Source organism: Canis lupus, chromosome 7 (assembly GCF_011100685.1).
Source record: "Canis lupus familiaris isolate Mischka breed German Shepherd chromosome 7, alternate assembly UU_Cfam_GSD_1.0, whole genome shotgun sequence".
Taxonomy (NCBI): Eukaryota; Metazoa; Chordata; class Mammalia; order Carnivora; family Canidae; genus Canis; species Canis lupus.
The window spans coordinates 10,454,830-10,478,319 of NC_049228.1; the positions used below are offsets into that span (position 1 = coordinate 10,454,830).

General features: G+C 49.4%; 2 protein-coding genes across 4 annotated transcripts in view; one reads left to right on the forward strand and one right to left on the reverse strand.

Annotated features, from left to right (window-relative positions):
- PACC1 (proton activated chloride channel 1) overlaps positions 1-5,386 on the reverse strand; it is a 38,851-nt gene extending 33,465 nt beyond the window's left edge. The window contains exons 1-2 of one of the 3 annotated variants that reach the window (XM_038542079.1): positions 5,197-5,384; positions 769-865 (exon numbers count right to left, since the gene is read on the reverse strand). In XM_038542079.1, the coding sequence (XP_038398007.1) occupies positions 769-865; positions 5,197-5,232 (133 nt within the window). In that variant the 5' untranslated portion in view covers positions 5,233-5,384. Of the gene's footprint in view, positions 1-768; positions 866-5,196 lie in introns of all 3 variants that reach the window. The other 2 variants (XM_038542078.1, XM_038542080.1) reach the window with 2 other exon arrangements.
- Positions 5,387-12,537: 7,151 nt separating this feature from the next.
- On the forward strand, positions 12,538-23,196 carry NENF (neudesin neurotrophic factor). Its single transcript, XM_038542081.1, has 4 exons — positions 12,538-12,739; positions 21,118-21,178; positions 21,935-22,038; positions 22,886-23,196. The coding sequence occupies exons 1-4, from the start codon at positions 12,557-12,559 to the stop codon at positions 23,060-23,062; spliced, it is 525 nt and encodes a 174-aa protein (XP_038398009.1). The 5' UTR covers positions 12,538-12,556; the 3' UTR covers positions 23,063-23,196.
- The last annotated feature ends 294 nt before the right edge of the window (positions 23,197-23,490 follow it).

Below are 23,490 nucleotides of genomic sequence, written 5' to 3' on the forward strand. Positions count from 1 at the left end.
AAAGGCAGCTGCAAGGAGCAGGTCTGGGAAGCAGAGTGTCACATCACATATGAGAGCAGATTGTATCCAGGAAGAAGAAGTGGTCAACATTATCCAACATTACCATAAGATTCCGTAAGACGCCACCTGACTGATGGGACCCTGCTTGCCCAGCTGGGTGACGATACTGGGGAGACCTGATGTCCAGGAGGTGAGGCCTATTAGATATTCTCCTGGAGGGCCCTGGGAAGTGACTCAGATATTAAGAAGTTCAGGGATCCCTGGGTGGTGCAGAGGTTTAGTGCCTGCCTTTGGCTCAGGGCGCGATCCTGGAGACCCGGGATCGAATCCCACATCAGGCTCCCGGTGCATGGAGCCTGCTTCTCCCTCTGCCTGTGTCTCTGCCTCTCTCTCTCTCTCTTTGTGACTATCATAAAAAAAAAAAAAAAAAAAGAAGAAGTTCAACTGTTACCTGCTTCCTAAGGAAAAACAAACATCAGAGCAGAGACCTGTTGAATCCAATGGCCTGGCCTCAGGAACTGGCTCAAACCAGAGTACAGAAAAGAGCAGATACTGGCCTGAACACATCCCCTGTCCCAAGGCTGGTTAAATATGTATAGCTTTAAAACTAGGGCAGTACTTGAGACCTGACACCGGGGCGCAGGGCAGGGGGCTCCTCCTCTTCCGCAGGTACCCAGCTGGCAAGGCGCCTGGACTGGAGCCTCCCACTGAAGCAACAGCAGAGCCCTGCTTTCCAGCCCTTCTGCCCCCAGCACTGAATCCACTTACCTGGTAAGACTCCTGGACCTTGGACTCTGTCCGTCTCCTTTTCCTGCTCGTCTGCTCGCTCTGAGTTCTCAACCACCTGATCCAACTCCTCACTCAGCTAAAGGGGGAAACAAAGAGGGCAAACCGGTCAGCTATAGCAGCCTTGCTGGTCGGGACTGGAATGAGAAAGCAGAAACTGCCTTTCAATTGTCACACACACACACCACGATGTAGGGTGTGTTATACCAATTCTACAGATGAGGACACTGAAGCTCAGAAAGTCACGTAACTTCCTGTATACTGGTTTCCCAGGGCTGCTGTAACAAAGCACCATGGGCTGCAAGGCTCAAAATAACAGAAGTTTATTCCCTCATGGTCCCGGAAACTAGAAATCTAAAATCAAGGTGTTGGCTGGGTTGGTTCCTTCCGAGGGCTGTGAGGAAGAATCTTTTCCATGGCACTCTCCTAGCTTCTGGTAATGGTGGGCAAGCCTCAGCGTTCCTTGGCCTGTAGATGCATCTCATCTCCAACCTCTGCCTCCATCTTCACACGGAGTCTCTGTGTCTCTGGTCTCCACACGGTCATCTTCTTACAAGGACACCATATTAGATTAGGGCCCACTCTATTCCAGAATGACCTCATATTAACTAATTACATCTGCAATGACCCTATTTCCAAAGAAGGCCATTTTTTGAGGTACTAGGGGTTAGCACTCCCCACATATCTTCTTGGAGGAACATAATTTAACCACAACACTTTCCATGGCTATAGAGCCAGAAGTCAAATCCAAGTTGGTCTAGATCCAAAGCCTATGATCTTAATGGCTTTCCAGAGGAGGAGGAAACACAGCTAAGAGTCTGCTGAGAGAGAGGAGGAAACTGCAGTTGGTAGCAGGGCTCTGCAGGACTCTGGCTCATGTCCACCGACTCAGGCTGCAAATAACAGAGCAAAATGGGGAAGGCAGTCCATTCCAGAGATAGAGCTGATTAACAGCCTGGTGGTAGGCAACTTCAACCTCCCCTCATCAGTGTTTTCACCTGCCAAATGGGGGAAACACCATTGAGAAGGGGGGGGAGGGGAGTGTCTGTGGGTGGCCCAGCAGTCGGGCACCTGCCTTGGGCCCAGGGCGTGATCCTGGAGTCCCGGGATCGAGTCCCACATCAGGCTCCCTGCATAGAGCCTGCTTCTCCCTCTGCCTGTGTCTCTGTCTCTGTGTGTGTGTGTGTGTGTGTGTGTGTGTGTGTGTGTCTCTCATGAATAAATAAATAAATAAAACATTTAAAAAAAAGAGGATAGAGGGCAAAAAGGATACAATGATAACCAACAATTCTTGCAGCATTGAGGAGGAAGGCAAAGGAGGTCAAGACAAGAAAATAGGGGACCTATCAATGATTGGGAGAGGGGGAAAGGGGATCACTTTCCTAAGCATTTTCTTAGGTTCACAGTGTCAACACTTAACATATCAAAAATTTTTCATTAAAATTAATCTCTGAGAGACTTGGATTAAAATAAAACTCTTATGTATCTACTATATTTCCATCTCTCCCTCTTTTATTTTTTTTAATTTTAGCTTTAAGTAATCTCAATACCGAAAATGGAGCTGGAACTTCTACAACTCTGATATTGGGAGTCACATGATCTACCAACTGAGTCAGCCAGGTGTCTCCATCTTCCTTTCTATGCCTCCACTGCTGCCCCTTAGAATCAAGTAAAACCTCCAATTTAAAGACTTCTAAGTTCACAAGAAAACCAACAAGTGGGAGAGGGCTGGGAGGCTGGGGAAGACGCCATGAGATACAGGCAGTGGGAGCACACCGCAAGAGGTTTCAGGAGCTCTCCAGAACAAATAAAGGATGTCAGTTCTGGGAAGGCCCAGAGTTCTTTGATCCAAGCCTCACCCAGTTTGGCCCAACCCAGTTTCCTTCCTGACTACCTGCAGCCATAATGAGCCCACTCCTTGCCTGCCCCATCCCCAAGGCCAAAATCTCCCTTCAGCAAAGAAACGTTAACTCAGAGCTAGGTCCACTCTCAGAAGGATCCAGGCAAGATAGATGCAGGCCACTCTCTGGGAGGCCTCCTTCTTCTGAAGAAGGCAAGAGACAGGGACTTCAAAACAAGCCCCTGAAGAAGGTAAGGGGGAGGGTCCTTCCAGTGTCTTCCATCTTGGAGTGCCCCCAAATAGAAAGTTGACTCCACCTTTGGCTTTGCCCCTGCAAGCAGGATAACTGCTCATATTTTAATAAGCATTTTGGGAGCCCTGCTAGGGAAGGAGATACTGCAGGTTATGTATGGATGGTGAGCAACGTGGTCCTACAAACCAGGACCCCAAAGCTCCCCAGAAGCAGGAGCTACCCACATCCTGTTAACAAGAGCCATGGTTCACTGAGGGGTCACTCCCCGCCAAGCACTGAGCTAAGCACTTTCCATATACCAACTCACTGGTATATGAGATAAGGACTATCACTATCTTCCTTTGCAAATGAAGAAACCCAAGGCTCAGGAAAGTTAAGTGACCTGACAGATGGCCAGAAGCAGAGCCAGAATAGTAACACAGACTTTCTGACTTCAAAACAGTATTTATCCATTATGCTCTACTTCCTGTAAACCTAAAAACTTTCAGAGGAAAGACACACTTTTTCCTCAGAATTCCCTCACTGTCTAGGGTATAGAATCTAGGAGCCCACAGAATCCACAGCACTGGTTAAAATTCATCTGGTTTCTTTTGGATAAAGGAGACAGTAGGAAAAATACAGAAATTTGTCCCAAAGTCAGATTCCAAACCAGGTCCTATACTAAAAGTTAGCAAGTTTTAGGTAAGTCCCAGCTGCCTTCAATCCCAACTAAGCCATCTGCTTTCTCTAATCCACAGAGTATTATTTACAAAGGGAGGAATGTACATCAATATTGGTCAGTATTGATCAAGATGGCAGGAAGTACAAACGAGCAAGATCTGCAAAATGCTAGTCTGATCTGGGGAGTCAGTCTCCGTGGAGCATGTGGCACTTAAGATCCCTCCCCGAGTAATGGTGGAGGGAGGGGGGAGGGCAGGGATTTTAACCAATGGAGTTTGAGAGCGAGTTAAAGAAATGGTGTGAGAAAGGGGAAAAAGGGACAGGAAAGCAGGTGCACGTTGGTAAACAGTGAGTTTCCAGCATGGTTTGAATATAGGTGGGTGAGATGATAATCCAACATATAGCTCTGAGCTGTGCAGCTCTGAAAGCTGCTAAGAAGTCTGGACTGTTGGGGCAGTGGTTTAGCACCTGCCTTCCGCCCAGGGCATGATCCTGGAGACCCGGAATTGAGTCCCACGTCGGGCTCCCTGCATGGAGCCTGCTTCTCCCTCTGCCTGTGTCTCTGCCTCTCTTTCACTCTCTCTGTCTCTTATAAAAAAAATAAATAAAATAAAATAAAATAAAATAAAATAAAATAAAATAAAAATAAAAATAAAATAAAAAATAAAAATAAATAAAATAAAAATAAAATAAAATAAAATAAAATATAAAAAAGAAGTCTGGACTGTTGCAGGTAAATCAAGGCAAGGCCAGCATCAGGGGTCTATTAAAAGGGATGTGGTGGGATCATGGCAGGGCCACAAAACAAACCTGCACAGCATAGAAGACACCAAAGGGAGAGGTGGTAACACACAGCGTCTCTCAGGTGGCCAGAGCAGACATAAGGACACAAACCTGAGGGCCGAAGATGTGGAACTGACCCAACTTGCAAGTGAGGGGACCACCGCGCGGGCCACGGGGGAAGATGATCACCAGAGATGACCAGGGTGTAAGGCCAGACAAGAGGTGGAGAGCAGGTCACTAGTTCCAGAGAGCCAGGAGGTCTGCGGGAAAGCTGGAACCCGTAGCTCAGGACCAACAAGAAAGAGACAAAGAGCTGGAAAAGTGATAGTAAAAGTAGTGGGAGGAGGCGGTTGGGGGCTGGTGAGAAAACCCGAGCACAGCGCGGAGCACCTGGGTGGCGGGGGCGAAGGCACCTTTCCAAAGTCGGGCGGCCCCCAAACAAGCCCTGCTAATTCCCGGCACGTACACCTGCAAGGGGCCACGAGGCCCTGGGCTAGCAGAGGGGCTGATACCCCGGCACGTCCGCTGCAGCCGGGAGCGGGGCGCCGGTGCCTCCACTTGTTGCAAAGCACAGCCGAGGTCAAGGCCGGCGCGCGGCAGCCCGGGCAGCCCGGGCCCGACGCAGCTTTAATCATTCACCTGCCGGTTACGGGTCGCGGCTCCGGGGCCCCGGCTCCATCCCGCGCCCGCGGCATCCGGGGGAGGCTCGGCGTCCCGCCTCCTTCCCGCTGCCGCCCCTCCGCACGCGGGGACCCCCCCCACCGCACGCCTCGGAAAGCGCGCTCGACCCGCCGCGACTCCCCCCGCCCCGCCCCCGGGACCCGGCTCCCGAGCCCCACGACAAACTTTGCTTCGGCGCCCCATTGCCTTGTACCTCCTGGTAGGATGTGGAAAGCTCCTGCCGGATCATGGCACTGACCCGAGCCGAGGCACCCCGACACCGCTGCGGCCCGGGAGAAGCCGCGGGGCGAGCACCGGGACCACAGCCTCCCGAGCTGCCGGCTCCCCGCGGCGAAACCGGTTCGGAGGTGCGGCCCGGAGACCAGGCGGGGCGGCCCTCCGCGCCTGCGCCTGCGCCTCGCTCCCGCTGGAGCCGCGAAGGACGCCGGGAAATGTAGTTCTGGGCGAGAGGCACAGCTTGAGCCGCCTTTAAGCCGAGGGTATTCTAGAAGGCACGTGCTCTCTCTCCATCTCTCACTTCCTCTGTTTGTTGGAGGAGGAGGGACGGAGGAAATGAGTGGAAGTGCAATAAAGAGGTCAAGTCAGATATGTGGGAGAGCCTAATCTATAACTGCAAGAGGCAGCCTGGTGGTTTATAACCACTAATAAATGTCTGCAGGGCACTTTTTATCTTACAAAGCACTTTCACTCATATTATTCCCTCGATCCTGCAAGGAACTGTGTGAGCCGGACATCTTTCTCCCTGTTTTACAGAAGGGGAAACTGAGGAACCTCGTTTCAGAAAGGATTTGGGAAGGGCAGCAAAGAAGTTTTGGTGGTGGTTGTTTTTGTTTTTGAAATTTATTTTTTTTATTTATTTATGACAGTCACACAGAGAGAGAGAGAGAGAGAGAGAGAGAGAGAGGCAGAGACACAGGCAGAGGGAGAAGCAGGCTCCATGCGCCGGGAGCCCGACGTAGGATTCGATCCTGGGTCTCCAGGATCGCGCCCCGGGCCAAAGGCAGGCGCCAAACCGCTGCGCCACCCAGGGATCCCCTGTTTTTGTTTTTCTTTTGAAGTGAAGGTTATTTAATCCAGGAATGGACTCTACAGGATCCAAGTGCTTTCCATTATTCCTAGGGCAGACACTTGGAGTCAGGATCCCTCTGTTCTTGGCCAGGCCCCCAGCCTCTCTCCCGCAGGTCTTGTAGTACCCTCCTCTCTTTGCCTAAACCGTGCCTTGCTCACAGGGCCTTAATGAGTCTAAACAGATCATGCAACAAAAACCCAAAGCGCTGTTCCCTGCAGCAGAAGCCTTCTGTCCTGAACGTGGTGGAGAATATGGTGTTTGCCTTGTAGCCCGGTGAATCTGAGGATGGCATCTTCCCGTCCTCCCACTGCCTGAAGGGCTATTCTGTGTGGCCACCCCGGGCTGATTAGTGGTGAGGCAAATAGAGGTTGCTTATGCTTTGGTGAATGCTACTCTGTGTCCTGGCAGCTGCAGCTCTGCAACGCCCTGCATGCAGGCCACTCGGGGCCTCTTCCCTCCTCAGCGGCAACCACAGTAGCACCAACCACATCAAAGCCCCCTGGACCTCCAGATCATTAGCAGTGGGAGGCCTCCCTCCCCTCTTCTGACCACCCTCCCCATCCTGGGTTTCTAGGTCTTGCATCTTTAATGGGACTGTGTATATATTTATAGCCCCTAACATATTGAAGGTGCTCAACAGTGTTCAATTTATGAACGGAACACTTATTCCAGCCATCTAACTGTTGCTTGTAAATACAAATGACAACAAACAACTCATCAAATTCCTAGCTGTATTAATACAAGTTTGGTTGATAGAGTGGGTCACATAATCATAGATTTTTAGAGCTAGAAGGAACCGGAAAAATCTACTTCAGCCCTATCATTCCTTTCTACTCTTTGTTGCTGTGGCCAAACTGGAAAAAGTACAGAGTCCCACCTTTGAAGGAGATACTGGTGCAACAACATTTAACATGGTTTTACAAATACAGCCCTGGACACTGGGATAGAGAAACAAATGGAATACTCTCAGGTCTTCGTCCTTCTGGCTCTTCCATGTCAGAATGGAGAAACCATGAACACATAAATAGAATTTTCTGTATTAGCTTTTCCTAAATCCTTTCCTCCCTTTATTTTATGAGCACATACGCATCAATCAGACTTTCATCCTCTCCACTCCACAGAGATATGCTTGTCAAGGTCACAAATGACCTCAGAGTTGTCAAATCAGATGTCCATTTCCCTATCCTCCTCTTTTCTAATTTTTTTTTAGTATAGTTGTAACACAATGTTACATTATTTTGAGCTGCACAACAGAGTGATTCAACAATTTTATAGGTTGTGCTGTGCTCACCACAAGTGTAGCTACCATCTGTCACCATACAATGCTATTATAATATCATTGATTATATCCCCTATACTGTGCCTTTTATTCCAGTGGCTCATAAGTTCCATAACCACATCTCTCACTCCCCTTCCCCCATTTTGTCCATCCCCTCTAGCAATCATCAGTTTGTTCTATGTATTTATAGGTATGATTCTGCTTTTTCTTTGTTCATTCGTTTTTTTTAACCTCTTTCTTGATCTGCCAGCAGCATTGGCCTCAGCCGCTCCTCAGCTCCCTGTCTCCTTTCCTCCTCTGGCTTCCAGGACCCCAGATGCTCCCACATTGCCTCCTGTCTCACTCACTGCTCTCTCTCCAGGCTCCTTTGCTGTCTCTCCCCATCCACTCAATTCTCCAAGATGTCATTCCCAACCAAGCTAGATCTCTGATCTCCCTTCCACTCACTCCCTAGGGGTTAGTGAAATGGGCTCCTCTCTAGTCTCATGGTTTGAATTACCATCTGTATCCCAAAGATTCTTGTTATGGGTTGAATTGTGTTCTTCAAAAAGATATGTTGAAGTCCTAACCCTTGGTATCTCAGAATGTGACCTCATTTGGAAATAGATTGTTGTAGACATGCTAGATACAATGAGATCATACAAAGTAAGGTGATCCCTTCATCTGTTATGACTCAGGTCTTTACACAAAGATGGAAGATGATAGGAAGATGGACACACAGGGAGAATGCCCTGTTACAGCAGAAGCAGAGATCACAATGATGCGTCTCCCAACCAAGGTGGGTTTAACTATTCACCTGCTGCTTACCGATGAAAACGCATTTTTCACAGAGGGCAGAGACTGGCCCTTGGCTAGGTTTCCACTGAATTTAATTAAGAGGAAGCATTGCTCAGAGATTGGAGGGGGTCAGGACAAGAGAGAAGCCAGGGTTCTTCTTTTCCTGGCTCCCTGTTCCTAGAAGTTTCCCTTCCATGGCTCCAGCCCCTGATGCAAAGGCTTTTTGTGGTTCTAACTGGTGACCCAGGTCCTCAGACTCTAATACTACCACCCTTTCCCTTCTAAGGGTAGGATGGTGTTAACTTTCCTGCTGTTTCTAATCTTCTGGTTACCTCAGGGATTCTTCTCAGCCTCCTTCAGCCCCTGTGCAACCAACTGTCTTATTACAAATCATTCTGTTTGGGACACCTGGGTGGCTCAGTCAGTTAAGCGTCTGCCTCCAGTTCAGGTCGTGATCCTAGGGTCCTGGGATCAAGCCCCACATCGGCTCCCTGCTCACAGGGAGCCTGATTCTTCCCTCTCTTCCCAGCTCGTGCTCTCTCTCTCTCAATAAATATATAAATAAAATATTTATAAAAAAACAAATCATTCTGTTTCTCTTAGAACATTCTGTATTCTCTTTGCAGGTGACTGATTCATTTGGGAAGACGAAACTGGGTTCAAGTAGGAAAGGGCAATCAGAGGAATGCCTAGAAAAATCCAAGGGCATATGTGAGCATGCTATGAAATCCTAGACTTATACTCAGTATCTCAGAGAGGGGAAGCTAGATCTGATCAGTAGAAATTATAGGGAGTATCTTCTGGTTCAAAGAAATTACTAACAAATAGAACTGTAGAGAGAAAGGGCTCAAGCAAAGAAGCAGCACACTATATGGCAGGGACATTATTAAGGAGCATGATGCATCAGGAAGGGGATGATATTCTATTTAAGGGTTTAGAAGGGCTTCTTCTTACCTGAAGATCCTGTGACACAGTGTAACATAGATTCTGCACGCTGCAGCTTACACGGACTTTCACATCCATTACCATTTTTGGTTTCAGCACAATTCCATCAAGGAGGCAGGTTGGTATGTTACTAATACGGAAATTAAGATTCAGAGGGTTTGTGATAGATTCTGTTCAGGTCGCTCTGTACTAGAAGCTCATTCTGTAAATAAGTAAATGTATGAAAATTTGGTAGTCACTGAGGGAAGGTGTAGCCTGATGGTTAAGGGAAGACGCTGGAAGGGGGCCTGGGCTTAATTCTTGGCTCTGCCACCTATCTGCGATCTTTGCACTGTATTTAAGATCTCTGCATTTTAGTTTCATTATCTATAAAAATGAGTGATGATACTAGTGCTTTATGGAGTTAAATCAAAGATTAAATGAGTTAATACTTGTCAAAATGCTGAGCCAGTGCTTGGCACATGGTAAGTCCTTCTTTGCCAGTTCTCCCACCCACAAAATGTTGGCCAGGGCCCAAGAACTCAGTCCTTGGTCCTTTCCACCTTCCTATCCACCTGCATGTCTTTGATGAGCTCATCCATTCTGTGGCTTTAAATACAACCTACATGCTAATGATCCCATGATTTATATCTCTAGCCTGGAACTCTTCCTTCAAATCCAGACTCATATAGCCAACTGTCAATTTGAAACTTCTATTTCAAGATCTATGTGTTCTCATACTGAACAAGGCTGATCTTGCGCTTCTCCCCCCAAACCTCCTCTTCTCACCATCTCTCCTTATCTCAGTAAGCGGCAACTCCACCCTTGTGGTTGCCAAGGCCAAAACCCTCTGGGTCATCCTTGACTCTGCTCTGTCTCTCTGACCCCGTGTCTCCTCTCATTTGTCAGCAAATCCTGCCAGCCACAGCTTCGAAACACATCTGCTGCTCACCACTTCCCTTGCCAGCACTCTGGTGCAAGCCACTATCACCTCTTGCCTGATTACTGGCTTACTGCAGTAGCTCCCTGATTTAGTCTGTTCTCAATACCATAGTCATTCCACTAACATTTTGACTCCTTCCTCTGTTCCAGTCACTAAGGATAAAAGCCAAAATACTTTAAAAATGAGCTGTGAGGTCCCATGAGACCTGCCCCCCATCTCTATTCTCTTTTCCCCTTGATCTCCCAGGCCTCATCTCCCACAACTGTTCCCTCCTACTGTTTCTCCAGTAAGCAGGGCACTGTCCTTCCTCAACATTTTTTTTAATTTTTAAAAAAGATTTTATTTATTTATTCATGAAAGACACAAAGAGAGAGAGAGGGAGGCAGAGACAGAGGTAGAGGGAGAAGCAGGCTCCATGCAGGGAGCCCAATGTGGGACTCGATCCCAGGATCCTGGGATCACAACCCCAGCTGAAGGCAGATGCTCAACCTCTGAGCCACCCAGGCATCCCATTCCTCAACATTTATGCACCTGTCTTTCTCTTTGCAGAGAATGCCCTCCCCCCTTGTTACCTCCCTCACCTCCTCTTATACAAATATCACCTTCTCAGTGGGACCTTCCCTGATCAGCCCGTTTGTTTGTTTGTTTAGTAAGATTTATTTATTTTAGGAGGAGGGAGAAAGAGAGAGAGAGAGAGAGAGAGAGAGAGAGAGAGCAAGTGAGCAGGAGCAGGGGGATGGGCAGAGGGAGAGAATCGCAAGAACCAAGCTCCCAAGGGGGGAGGGGAGGCTTTCCCATAACTCATGAGATCATGACCTGAGCTGACTCTGAGTTGGACTCTCAATCCACTGAGCCACCCAGGCAGCCCTGGTCAGCCTATTTAAAATTGCAACCCTCCAATCCTCCCTATCCCTTTGCCCTGCTTTATTTTTCTCCCAGGTATTCATCATCTATTCCAAAATGTGTGTATCTTATTCTTGTCTATTTCACCCACAGAATGTAAACTCATGGAATGTAAGCTCCATGGGGGACGTGGATCCCTTGTTCAGGGAGCTGTTCCCAATGACCTGATACACAGAGGCTCTCAAAAAGTATTTGCTGGGGATCCCCTGGTGGCTCAGCGGTTTAGTGCCTGCCTTCAACCCAGGGCCTGATCCTGGAGTCCCAGGATCGAGTCCTGCATCAGGCTCCCGGCATGGAGCCTGCTTCTCCCGCTGCCTGTGTCTCTGCCTCTCTCCCCCTCTGTGTGTGTGTCTCTCATGAATAAATAAATAAAATCTTTAAAAAAAAGTATTTGCTGAATAAATGAATGAAGGAATCTTTGCACAAATATTAGCACTTCACTTCAGTGCAGTTCTGCGCCATGCCCTACCATTTGCAAAAATCCCATTGGGGATACAACTGGGAAAGAAAAGAAATCAGCCAGAAGTAAAAGGGGATTTTTAAAAAGACTTTTAAGTAAACTCTCCACTCAGTGTGGGATGGAACTTACACCGCCCCCCCATCAAGAGTCTCATGTTCCAGGACTGAGCCAACCAGGTGCACCCCAGAAGTAAGGGAATGAATAAAGCTGGGGTCCTAGGTGATGAAGTTTTGGAATATAATTAGTGAAGTCCGGAGCCGATGACCAGGAAAGAAATTTTGAGATGTCTTTGGTGCAAAATGGTGGTTTTATTAAAGCACAGGATTAGGACCCGTCGGCAGGAAGAGCTGCTGCCCCCGGCCTGTGAGCCTGGCTGATTGTAGACCTGGGAGTTGGGAGGGGTCTGGGGATACAGCGTACTCTCTGAGGAGTTTTGGAAGCAAGGTTTCCAGGACCTTGAGGGGCCTAGCTATTGTTGGGAAAAGGTCACTTATTACCGTCTAATAAAACCTGAATCATGAGACTCTTCAGATGTGTATTGGTGGGCCATGTGCTGGGGGGATGATTGCCAGCATGTATCCTGGGGATTTAGAGATAAAGGACATTTCTAAAGGAATTTTTACATGTCAAAGTAGACTTACAGGATCCTGAGGTCGGGCTAAGTTTGCCTTCTGCCCTTAGCAAAGTATGAACATCGAGGCAGTTGAGTCTGTAGAGGAGTGCCCCTCTCCCTGTTTCAAGGACTTGTCCATGTGTTTTGTCCTCAGCTAGTCCTCTGTTCCATCACTGGGTTTATACATAGATCTTCCCAGGTGCCGAATCGCGGGGCTGTGTCGCCCGCGTGTCACCTGCTCAGGAGCTACTGTAACATAGCTCGCTCTCTGGCACAGCTTCCAGCCCGTGACTGGGGAGTCAGAAACCCCGGGCAGGAGAAACCAGGCTCCCCGCCTCCAGCGGCGCGGTCCCGAGGGCGCGGTCCCGAGGGTCCGGGGCGGCGGGGCTGGTGGGCACCGGCCCCGCCTCCCGGCCCCGCGGGCCCCGCCCCAACAAGACCACGCCCCCGGCCCGCCCACCCCGAGGGCCCCCGCTCCAGGTAGCCCCGCCCCTTCCCAGGCCACACGGGCCCCGCCCCTTCCCAGGCCCCGCCCCCGGCGGCCCCGCCCCCCGCCCGGCCACCAGGCCCGGCTCCGCGCGCACCATGGCGGGCCCCGCGCCCCCGCGGCGGTGGCGGTGGCGGCGGCTGGCGGCGCTGGCCCTGCTCCTGGCGCTGGCCCCGGGGCTGCCCGCAGTTGGAGCCGGGCAGGCGCCGCGCCCCGCCGAGCAGGGGCCCCCGGTGCGGCTCTTCACGGAGGAGGAGCTGGCCCGCTACGGCGGCGAGGAGGTGAGGCGGCGGGAGGCGTCGCGGGAGGCGCGGGCCCCGAGCTGGGCGCCAGGCCTGCGGGCTTCCTCTCTCCGGGCCGAAGGCCCCCGCAGCGAGCCCGCACACCCCGCCCCGCGCGGCCCCCTCCCTCCGGCGAACTGCCCCTCCCCCTCCCCCTCCCTTCTCCCCCCTCCCCCTCCTTCCTCCCCCCCCCCCCCCCCCCCGGCGTTGGGCGGGGGTCCGCCCGGGAGCCTCGGAACCTCCGGGGTTTTAAATGCTAGCACCGGCTGGGGGCAGAGCCTCCGCGTCCTCCGCGGGGTGAGTGGCGAGGGAGGGAGAGAGGGAAGTGGGAAGTGGGGCAGGCGCAGGGGCGATCCGGCTTCCTGCCGGGACTCCTCAAACCCACTTCTAGTGCCTGTGCTCTCGGCTGAGCTGGAGCTGGGGGTGGGGGTGAGGGTGGGGGAGAGGAGGTTAGAGGCAGAGACAGCCATCCCCCTCCCCCCAGCACCCCACATCGGTCAGTAGCCTGGGGGTGTCCAGGAAACTCCTCACCCCGCGTCCATTTGGGCTGCTGGGGTCCGTGTGATGCCCAAGAAGAGCGGGAATGAGATGCTGCACGGGGGGCAGGGCCATAGCGGGCTGATGTGGGAAGAGAGGGGAGCAGTTTGGTGGGGAAACCACCCTACCGTAGTAGCATGTCGGACGTCCTGCCTTTACACACGAGGAAACTGAGGCATGCCACCAGTTAGTGGTAGAACGACAAAGAGACCCAGTGTTGTCTTGTTAAAACCCTCCAGCCTGGGCTCCCTCACCGTAAGTTGGCTAGCCCTTCGATAGACTGGGTTCGCAAGGGGGGAGGGGTTCCCAAGGTGGGGGGGTGCGGTCAGAAATTTGGCCCTTAGGCAGGGATGGCTAGTTTGAATATCTCTGTAAAGAGATGTTGTTTAGAAGCCTGAGTGGAAGAGAACATAGAGGGAGGGGACCGGGATGTGACTAGATGTTAAGGGACACATATCTCAGGGCAGCAGGGAAGCAGATAATAGGGGATCCAGGAATCTGTGCTGAAAGGAGTTAACAGGCCTACTCTCCTTAGAAAGGCCTGCTGGCAAGAGCGGCTGTTGGCTGATGTCTGGAATTCCAGGGTGTTCCACACTTCCGTAATGGAGGAGGGTGGCTCAATCTGGGCTCTTTATACAGTGTATTTATGTTGAACACTGCTAAGCAGAGAGGGCCTGCGTGGCCAGCTGCCAGTAAAAACCTTGGGCTCTGAGTCTCTAATGGGTTTCCCTGGGTGGAAACATCGCACACGTGTTGCTGTGTTGTGTTGCTGGTGGAAGAGTGTGCTGTGTGTGACCCCTCCTGGGAAAGACCGAGCATAAGGAAATCCGCCCATGGATTCCTTTAGACTCTGCCCGTGTCCTTTTATGATCTGGCTGTGTATCCTTCTCTAGGGGTGTAATAAATCTGAGCTGGAAGTACAACCGGATGCTGAGTTCTGTGAGTCCTTCTAGTAAATCTTCAAACATGGGGGCGAACTTGGAGGACCCCCTTCCCCATCCAGAACCCAAGAGAAGAGAGAGTTCAGGGTCGAGGATACTTGCCGCAACAGCTCCAGGGACTGCAGGGTGAGGATGGAGAAAAGATTTTTGGCTTTTTTATGCTGACATTATTGATTGATACTTAACTAAGGGAAGGGGAAAGGGAAGCTTGAGATGGAAACAAGTTAAGGAGAGAATTGTTTTGGGTGTCTATAGGCAGAGAGAGGAAGAGTCAGGTAGGAGAGTTGAGTGCAGTTGAGTAGAGCGTGCTGTGCTCTGATCCACCCTAGATGGTTCTGGTTTATGCCTGTTGCCTGGGAAGAATTACTAATAGCACCCCCCTTTACTCTCAGAAGTGTGACTGTCTATATAATACATGATACGGTATCCTTGTTAGAGCCTTACACCTTTGGATCATGCCGGGCTATGAGTCCCTGTTCGACCATGTGACTTTGGGCAAATTACTGAAGCTCTTGGCATCACATTTTTCCCCACATCTGTAAGATGCTTTTATTAGTCAGAAGTCCACCAGAAATAGAACCTATATTTGCATTATTGCAAGGAATTGGCTTATCTAATCATGGGTGCTGGCCAGACAAGTCTGAAATCCTTTGAGCAGGCCAGAAACCCCTGGGCAGTAGCTGATGCCCCAGCCCACTGATGGAATTTCATCTTCTACAGGGAAACCTCAATTCTGTTCTTAAGGCCCTTCAACTGATGCAGTTAGGCCCACCCAAGATTATTCAAGATAATCTCCGTTGTGTAAAGTCAACTGATTGTAGACTACAGAGTATCTTCATAGCAACACCCAGATACTGTAGTTACTCAGAGTTGGCACATCAAATTGACCATCATAATGGCTATCATAAGAGTTCCTACTCTATATAGGGGTTGATTGAGGATTAAATGAGATAGTGAGGGACTCCTGAGTGGCTCAGCGGTTTACAGCGCCTGCCTTTGGCTCAGGGCATGATCCCGGAGTGCCCGGATTGAGTTCCACATCAGGCTTCCTGAATGGAGCCTGCTTCTCCTTCTGCCTGTGTCTTTGCCTCTCTCTCTGTGTCTCTTGCGAATAAATAAGTAAAATATTTTAAAAAAGAAAAAACGAGATAGTGATATACAAACTGTAGGATAGGCCTGCAGTAATCTTAGCGTAGTAAGTTGATAAATCTTAGCTGCTATTTTTATTAGCTTATTATTAAAGTTATAAGCAAGAGGCAGTATAACAGGTCCATAATCATTTTATGCAGTTCAAAAATCAAATAAGCTCTGAAACAAGTAGGATTTGTCTTTTTCTTTGAAGATTTTATTTTTTAAGTAATCTCTGCACCCAACATGGGGCTTGAACGTACAACCCCAAGATCAAGAGTCACAGGCTCTCCCAACTGAGGTAGCCAGGTGCCCCAGAAGAGTTGTTTTTGTTTTTTAATAAATCATTTAATAGCAAAACCCTATCTGATCTTAACTCCTTTGGTGATAGAACCTTGCCAGAACTGACTCGAGTCTACTTATCATCTTTACATATTATACTTAGAGTGAATATTCACGTTCATTCTTTACTGTGGCAATATTAATATAGTTGATTTGGGGTGCTGCCTGAGACCTCCATAGGGAAGATGAGGTGACTTTGAGGATTCTCTTTGGTTCAGAGGGGATGTCATCCTCCACATTCCTAGTGCAACATGATTTTTACCATCAGAAAAATGTATTTTCTGCCTTAATTGCATTGGAGGCTATCAAGGGCAGAGAGGGTCACCCCGCCTGCCCCCACACCCACCTGACTTCTGGGCCTGGCACAGATGTATGTATTTAACTCATATAGCACTAACTCTGTCAGGCACTATCCTAACCACTTTATTTTTTTTTTAAGATTTATTTATTTATTTATGATAGACATAGAGAGAGAGAGGCAGAGACACAGGAGGAGGGCGAAGCAGACTCCATGCCGGGAGCCCGATGTGGGACTTGATCCCGGGACTCCAGGATCGCGCCCTGGGCCAAAGGCAGGCGCTAAACCGTTGAGCCACCCAGGGATCCCCTCCTAACCACTTTAAAGCACCAACTCATTTAATGATGACCACAGGCCCATGAGGTAGGTGCTATTATCTCATTTTTCAGAGGTGAAGGAGGCAAGGGAAGGTTAAGTAACTTGCCCAAGATTACACAGCAAGTGAGTTATAGAGGTGAACCAGGCGCTGCTCCCTCTGGCTTGTACAAGGGAAATGAACTACCAAGAGCCCCCCCCCCCCCCCCCCCGCCATGGCTTCAGGCAATGACCTGATCCAGGGGGATAGTGGTTCTAGAAGAAGGTATCATATCAGAGTGCAAGCGTGACCAGAAATGTAGTTTAGCATCTGGATATCTTCAGTGTGATGTTGGGCCCTGAGTTGCCAAGGCCCCCTCGGCTTCACGGTTATTCCTCATAGATAGACGTTGTCTGTGCTCAGCACCGGCTCTCCTGGGAAATCTGTGCTAAGGTGGGGAGGCGGACAGGGTGACATTTGTTTTCTGCTTTTCTAAAACTTAGTGATAGTGAAGAGCAAGACTGTACTTCTCCAAAAGGATCGCTCTGGACAAAGATTATATAAGCAGTGAAGGCTGTGGGATGGAGGCTGGTGAATAAAGAGGTGAAACCACCATCTCTAATCGTACAATCAAGTGATGGCTTGTAGACGTTTGACCTGTGTTATGTAATACATTCTCCATCCTCCCCCTCGTCCACACACAGACACACATACACAACAAAAGTTCCAGAAGACAATGCCTATTCTTTCTTTCTATGTGTGATGCACTTCGACGTTTTCTATTTTCTGTTCTATTTTAAACTTTTCTTTTTCTGCTTCATTACACAAAACTTGGTTAATAAATCACTAAATTAATCCCGTGATCCACTAATAGGTTACCGATGCCAACTGTAGTCAGAAACTAACCCGGCCTCAGATCCTCAGAGGGCCCCATTATTTCTGCAGAAGAAAATATCCACAGCGGTTTCGCTCTTTACCAGCGAGGCCCTTTGGCTCTGTCCCCAGGCCCTGGTGCAGGGTCTGAGGCTCAGGGGCCCATCTTCCTGCCTGCACCCAGGCTCCTGGCCTCTCCCTCCCAGCTGTGGGAGAGTCCCTCTTTCCTCTGCCCTGCTGCTTTCATATGCCCTTCCATGTAGTTCCCATGGCATGCTACTGGCCCTGCTTGACTCTAAGCAGGGAGGAAGGCCAGGTGGTGAGGCGAGCCCAAGACCCAGAGGAGAGAAAGGCCAGGTCTCATTCATGCAGGTGGTTCCCTGATTCCCCCTGGGTGCCTCTGACCCACCCCGTGTCTCACCTGGTGGTCCTGAATCTCGTGGATGAGTTTTCCAGGCCACCCTCACCCTCCTGGTCCCAGGCAAGTGTGTTGTCCTCGTGCTGTGTGCCCTCTGGTGGAGCAGGCCAGAGAGTGGAATGAGCTTGGGTTCCAAGGCTCCAGGTTCCAGAGACTGTTCTAATTCCCTCTGTGACTCTGGGCAGGTCTCCTAATTTCCTGGCCTGGAGAGCTGCAGCTGTAACATGAAGGTGTTGGATAGATTATCTTCAAGGCCCTTTCAGTTTTAAAATTCCTCTAGAAGCCTTATTTGTCCCTTGGGAATTGCATTTTTTTTTCCTCTCTATCTTTCCTTTGGGAAGATCTCCAGTCTTCTTCCACTTGGTTATCTGATTCCTCTTTGATCTTATAACTTTCAAAATCTGGAGCAGGATCCAGGGAACTAACATTTATTTCCCCAAACTGTGACGTGCTTCATATCTCTTGCCTTGGTTAATCCTGACAGTAGCCTGGTGGATACTTTCATTATCGTCCTTGTTACAGAGGAGAAAACTGAGGCACAGAGAGGGTAAGTCATTTGCCCAAGGCATCGCAGCTTATGAGTGGTGGCTCAAACCCAGGCCTGTTTGACTTGAACACTTGTGCTTGGAGTCACCACTACTCCCTTGGGCTCTTGGAAAAAGGCAGACCCTCTGTGCAGACAAAAACCGAAGCATCCTTCCAGGTGGATGAGAAGGTGGGGGGCTAGGGTGTGAAGCTGGTGATGAGCATGTGTGCCTCTGTCGTGTCTCTGTGGACATTTCTGTTTCGGAGTCTGCATTTATGCTCCCAAGGCTTCTACTCACCTTCTACCTTCTCAGTTGCCACCCCCGGGGCCTGGAAACCATGCCTGCTGCTCTGCTGCCCGCGGACACCCAGCTCCACAGGCCAGGAACTACCCCCACGCCCACTCCCAGCACACTTGAGGTTTTGATAAAGCCATTCCTCTCTGGAATGTCGGTAACAACATTCCTGTCTACCCCTTTGCAGGGACTTCCTTTTAGCACTTAGACCTTCAAAGTATGGTTTCATGGGGAGATAAGCAATGTAACTGTTGGAGAAATTGAGGGTGTGAGTGATAAGATGCACGCGTTTATATTTTATACGTATGTGAATGTCACGTTTATATGCCTTTTTGCACGCAAAAAAGGAATAACCTATCAAAGGAAAAGCAACAGAATGAGAAATATGACAAAATGCCATGGGTAAAATTATAACTTAATATATGTTTTAAATTGAAATGATATATAACCCCACTTGATAAGCAACTGAAATCAAGATATAGATAATCACAGTGAAAGAAAGGCCGTAAAGAATAATGCAGGCTGCTGGCTGGTGATTTTAAAAGGCCTTTTACAATAACCCTTACTGGGGCACCTGGCTGGCTCAGTATGTAGAGCACGAAACTCTTGAACTCGGGGCTGTGCGTTTGAGCCCCACATTGAGTGTGGAGATTACTTAAAAATAAAATCATTAAAAAAAAAAAAAAAACGATTAAAAGGAACACCTGGGTGTCTCAGTGGTTGAGCATCTGCTGTTGGCTCAGGTCATGATCCCGGGGTCTTGGGATTGAGTTTCACATCGGGCTCCCCGCAGGGAGCCTGCTTCTCCCTCTGCCTGTGTCTCTACCTCTCTCTCTGTGTGTCTCATGAATAAATAAAATCATTAAAAATAATAATAATTTTAAAATAAAAAAAAATAACTCTTAGTTGAAGTGGAGCAAGCGTCCACCAAGCAGCAGAAGTTCTGGGGACTACATGTCTGAGCTAATAGGGACTATGATAACCAGCCATTTACTGAGCTCCTGTGCTGGGCCTACCGTGTGTGCACGTACACTGTTCCCTTCAGCGTTCCTGCAAGGCCAGTGGGTGTTAACCGTATATAACGGTTAGAGAAACTGAGGCCTGCAAAGTTATGTGACAGTGAGATGTGTTTCCTTGGCCACGTTGCTTACCTCTCTGAGCCCCAGCTCCTCTCGGTTAAATGAGGTCATGAAAATACTTGGCTTTAAGCTCCATGGAGGGTGAGAGCCTAAAGGCCCCTCCCAGAGAAGACCAAGCCATGTGCTCTTGGAGATCCAGAGATTCCTGAACCCCTGGCTGCAATGCCCCCCTTCACCCCAGTCTAAGAGCCGACTGGTCGGTGACCCTGGACCTCCAGGGGGGCCAAGACAAAGGAAACCTGGGCTTGTCTGTCTAAGAACTGTGCCAGTCGCCCCAGCCCCCAGTCCACCTGGATAGAATCCAGAAAATTCTTGCTGTTTTTGTGTAATTCTCTTTGGTCAGGGATGGGGGGTGGGGGTAGGAATCTAAAGATAACATTTTATACCTACAGATATAGCAAAAAATACAGTATAAGATTCACTTAGTCTTTTGGGGAAACAGCATTGCTTGTGTGTTTCTGGCACTATAAATGGTTTTTTGAAGGAAAAACTGGTTAAATTTTTAACAAAAGTGATTACATCATTCATATACTTTGGTCCAGGAATTCCATATATCCCACGCTGCAAGGAAATAACTCACCAAATTATAAAGTAGCTTATAGAAAGATATTCATAATCCTTCCATATATTTATAATTTTAAGGAATTGGAAAGAACACAAATACCCAAAATAGAAGAATAGCTAAACCAACAGGTACACAGTATGGCTAATATAAGAGACTGCTGTTTCAGTGACAACCATTTTGGTTATTTCAATACATGGGAATGTTTATATGAAGCAATATTGCCTGTAAGAGGCAAGATATAAAATTGATCATTTAGGGGCACCCGGGAGGCTCGGCCAGTTAAGCATCTGCCTTGAGCTCAGGGATGGAGCCCAGAGTGGGGCTCCTGCTCAGCGGGGAGCCTGCTTCTCCCTCGCCCTCTGCTCCTCCCCCTGCTTATGCACTCACTCTTTCTCTCTGTCAAGTAAATAAAATTTTTTTTAAAGATTGTGTTTATTTATTCATGAGAGACACACAGAGAGGGGCAGAGACACAGGCAGAGGGAGAAGCAGGCTCCATGCAGGGAGCCTGAGGCGGGACTCGATCCCAGGACCCCAGGATCACGACCTGAGCTGAAGGCAGATGCTCAACCGCTGAGCCACCCAGCCATCCCATAAATAAATCTTATTAAAAAATAAAATAAAATTGATCGTTTATAGTGATTGCTGCATGTAGGTGCATTGACAAGGATAAAAGGAAATTTAGGCTGATTTAGAGAATTAATCATTTTACATCCTTTGAATTTTTATCTGTGCAGAGTTACTTCAGTCCCTGGGTTGTTCCCTCCCCCGCCCCCAATGGTATTGCCATGCCCTTTGTCAGGATACTTTATCACCTTTCCAAAGTTTGTGGGTGGACATGACATTGGGCAGGTAGGGGCAAGCTCCTAAGAGTGACCAGCTTGCTGAGGACCCGCTCAGGCTGCTTTGTACCTTCAGCCACTGCCGTGTGCACAGCCTGTGGTGGGAAGAGATGCTACTAACTTGGGCTAGAGGAGCAAAGCTCTTGGGCTCCCCCTAACAGCTTCTCCCCTGCTTCCCAGGAGGACCAGCCCATCTACATGGCTGTGAAAGGAGTGGTGTTTGATGTCACCTCTGGAAAGGGTAAGTGGCTCGGCTTTACGAATGCTTACTTCTGGGGAGCTCTGCAGCCAGAGTGGGCACTGGATGCGTGCAGAAAAGGAGGGAACGCTGGCCAGGTCCTTTACCCTCAGACTGAGTTAACAGTCTTTGTCAGTGTTGTACTACCACAGTTTTTCTAATAATGCCATGCCCCTGCTCAAGAACCTTCCATGGCTCCCCACTGCCTAATGGCATCAATTTCAAATTTACCACGGTTGAAGCAGTGAGAGGAAATGTGTTGCTTTGCAAGGCTCTGGGGTCATAGAACATGATGGAACATATTCATGCCATTCTATGGTTTCTCCAGTGGTGACGACAGATGATATTGTGGAGGTAGTTTTGTTGCGGTTCATTGTTTAGCTGATACCAAACAAAAGGTGTTGAACGGAAGTAGACTTGGCTTCCACGAACGTTTAAGAAGACTGAACTCTCTTCTTGTTTGCATTTTAAATATTTTTAAGAGATTATTTTCATTCTGTATATATATGCATTTTTTAAATCACCTTCAGTCCAGCATGGGTGACTTAACTCCATATTCTGAGTTAGTGGAATCCAGACAATGGCAAAGGGTGGCTTATTGGGCTTCACATCTTCACTGCTTCCCCTCTCCTTGGGCTTGGAGGCTTTTTCAGTATTGGATTGGATCTGAGAAGCCCCCGTCTCTCTGCCCTGTACAGACTCCTGCCTATTTCGCACGCACATCTAGACTCATGTCTTCTTCCTTCTCCTTCGCTGCAGAGTTTTATGGACGAGGAGCCCCCTATAATGCCTTGACTGGGAAGGACTCCACCAGAGGGGTGGCCAAGATGTCCCTGGATCCTGCAGACCTCACCCATGACACTGTGAGCCACATTATGAGCTTCTGTTAAAATGTCCCACCCCCTTGGCCATGGCCTTTTTGACCCCTAGGCAATAGCAAAGCTTCCTAATTAGCATATTGACATTCCAGTCCTACTCAGGACCCTTCCATGGTCAAGTCTCCAGACTCTTGTGAACTGGTGATCACACTCAGTGATCTTCACAGTTTGGCTCCAGCCTGCCTTGGCAGCCCCATCCCACTTGCAGTCTGCACCCGGCACCCCCAGCCTCTTGTAGGTTTGCTGGTTGGGTCTCGGATAACCCACTCCCCAGGCCACTGAGCGTGAGCAGGGTTGAGAAGCAGAGTATCCCCTCTGTTCATATTTCTTGTGAAGGAGAAAACAGCATTGGCAAAAGCCATTTCAGGGCCTCAGTAATTCTAGCAGAGGGGCCAGCATTCACGCTGACTGTGCTCAGATGAGTCAAACTCCTAAACCACAGCATTACAGAAACATTTAGAAGTCAAGGAGCGGGGAAGGTCGCATGCATCTGTACTGGGAGGGGGGCAGAGAGCCGTTAAAAGGAGGTGGGTGCAGACTGCACAGAGTGTACCCCACCCTGCCCCAGGCCTGGTGTTGGTTGGAGTCTTGAATTCCTCCATCAGTCAAACGGCAAGCCCTGATGAGGCCAGGCCTGCCCCTGGCACCACCACCCTACCCACAGACACTCTTGAAAAGTCAGTTGATTAGCTGAGATACTTTTTGGCTGGCGTTAGGGGCGTGCGGGGAGGTGGGTGGGGTGGTGAGGGTCCAGTGCGAGGCACGACTGGCTCATCCCACCCCCCCGCCCCATGTTGCTTGGGCTTCCACACCGCCCCCCCCCCCACCCAAGACGGGCCTGACAGCCGAGGAGCTGAAATCCCTGGATGACGTCTTCAACAAAGTGTACAAAGCCAAGTACCCCATTGTGGGCTACACAGCCCGGAGGATTCTCAACGAGGACGGCAGCCCCAACCTGGACTTCCAGCCTGAAGACCAGCCCCATTTTGACACAAAAGATGAGTTTTGATGTTCTATCTGCAGAAGCCTGTTCCTGATATGTGGGGGTGCGGGCAGGGAGACCTCATGTGCCAAATCTGCAAAACAGGCCACCTGAGCCTCTGGGCTCCCCGGACCTGAATAAAGCCGATGTTGAACCCGGGACACCGAATGCCTGTTCTTGAGCTTGGCTGAGGGTTCTGTCCCCGTGGCATCCTCCCCACACACTGGCCAGGTGGGGAAGGATGGCCGAAGCGGGGAGCCCTCTAGTGTCACCACTGGCTATCTGGGCAGTGGAGTTACGTGGGATTTACTTTTTCTTTAGATTTCTCTTTTTCTGTACTTGCCAAATTTACCGTGACCAGGTTTACTTTAGAGTGAGTGCAAAAATACACTGTGCGTTTTGTTTTCTTTAAAGATTTTATTTATTTGTTCATGAGAGACACAGAGAGGTAGGGA

Excerpts from the sequence above, each read along its gene's own strand:
- NENF (XM_038542081.1), top strand. The coding sequence starts at position 12,557 with ATGGCGGGCCCCGCGCCCCCGCGGCGGTGGCGGTGGCGGCGGCTGGCG. Across the intron at positions 21,179-21,934 it reads TGATGTCACCTCTGGAAAGG|AGTTTTATGGACGAGGAGCC; the intron begins GTAAGTGGCTCG and ends CCTTCGCTGCAG. Across the intron at positions 22,039-22,885 it reads CAGACCTCACCCATGACACT|ACGGGCCTGACAGCCGAGGA; the intron begins GTGAGCCACATT and ends CCCCCACCCAAG.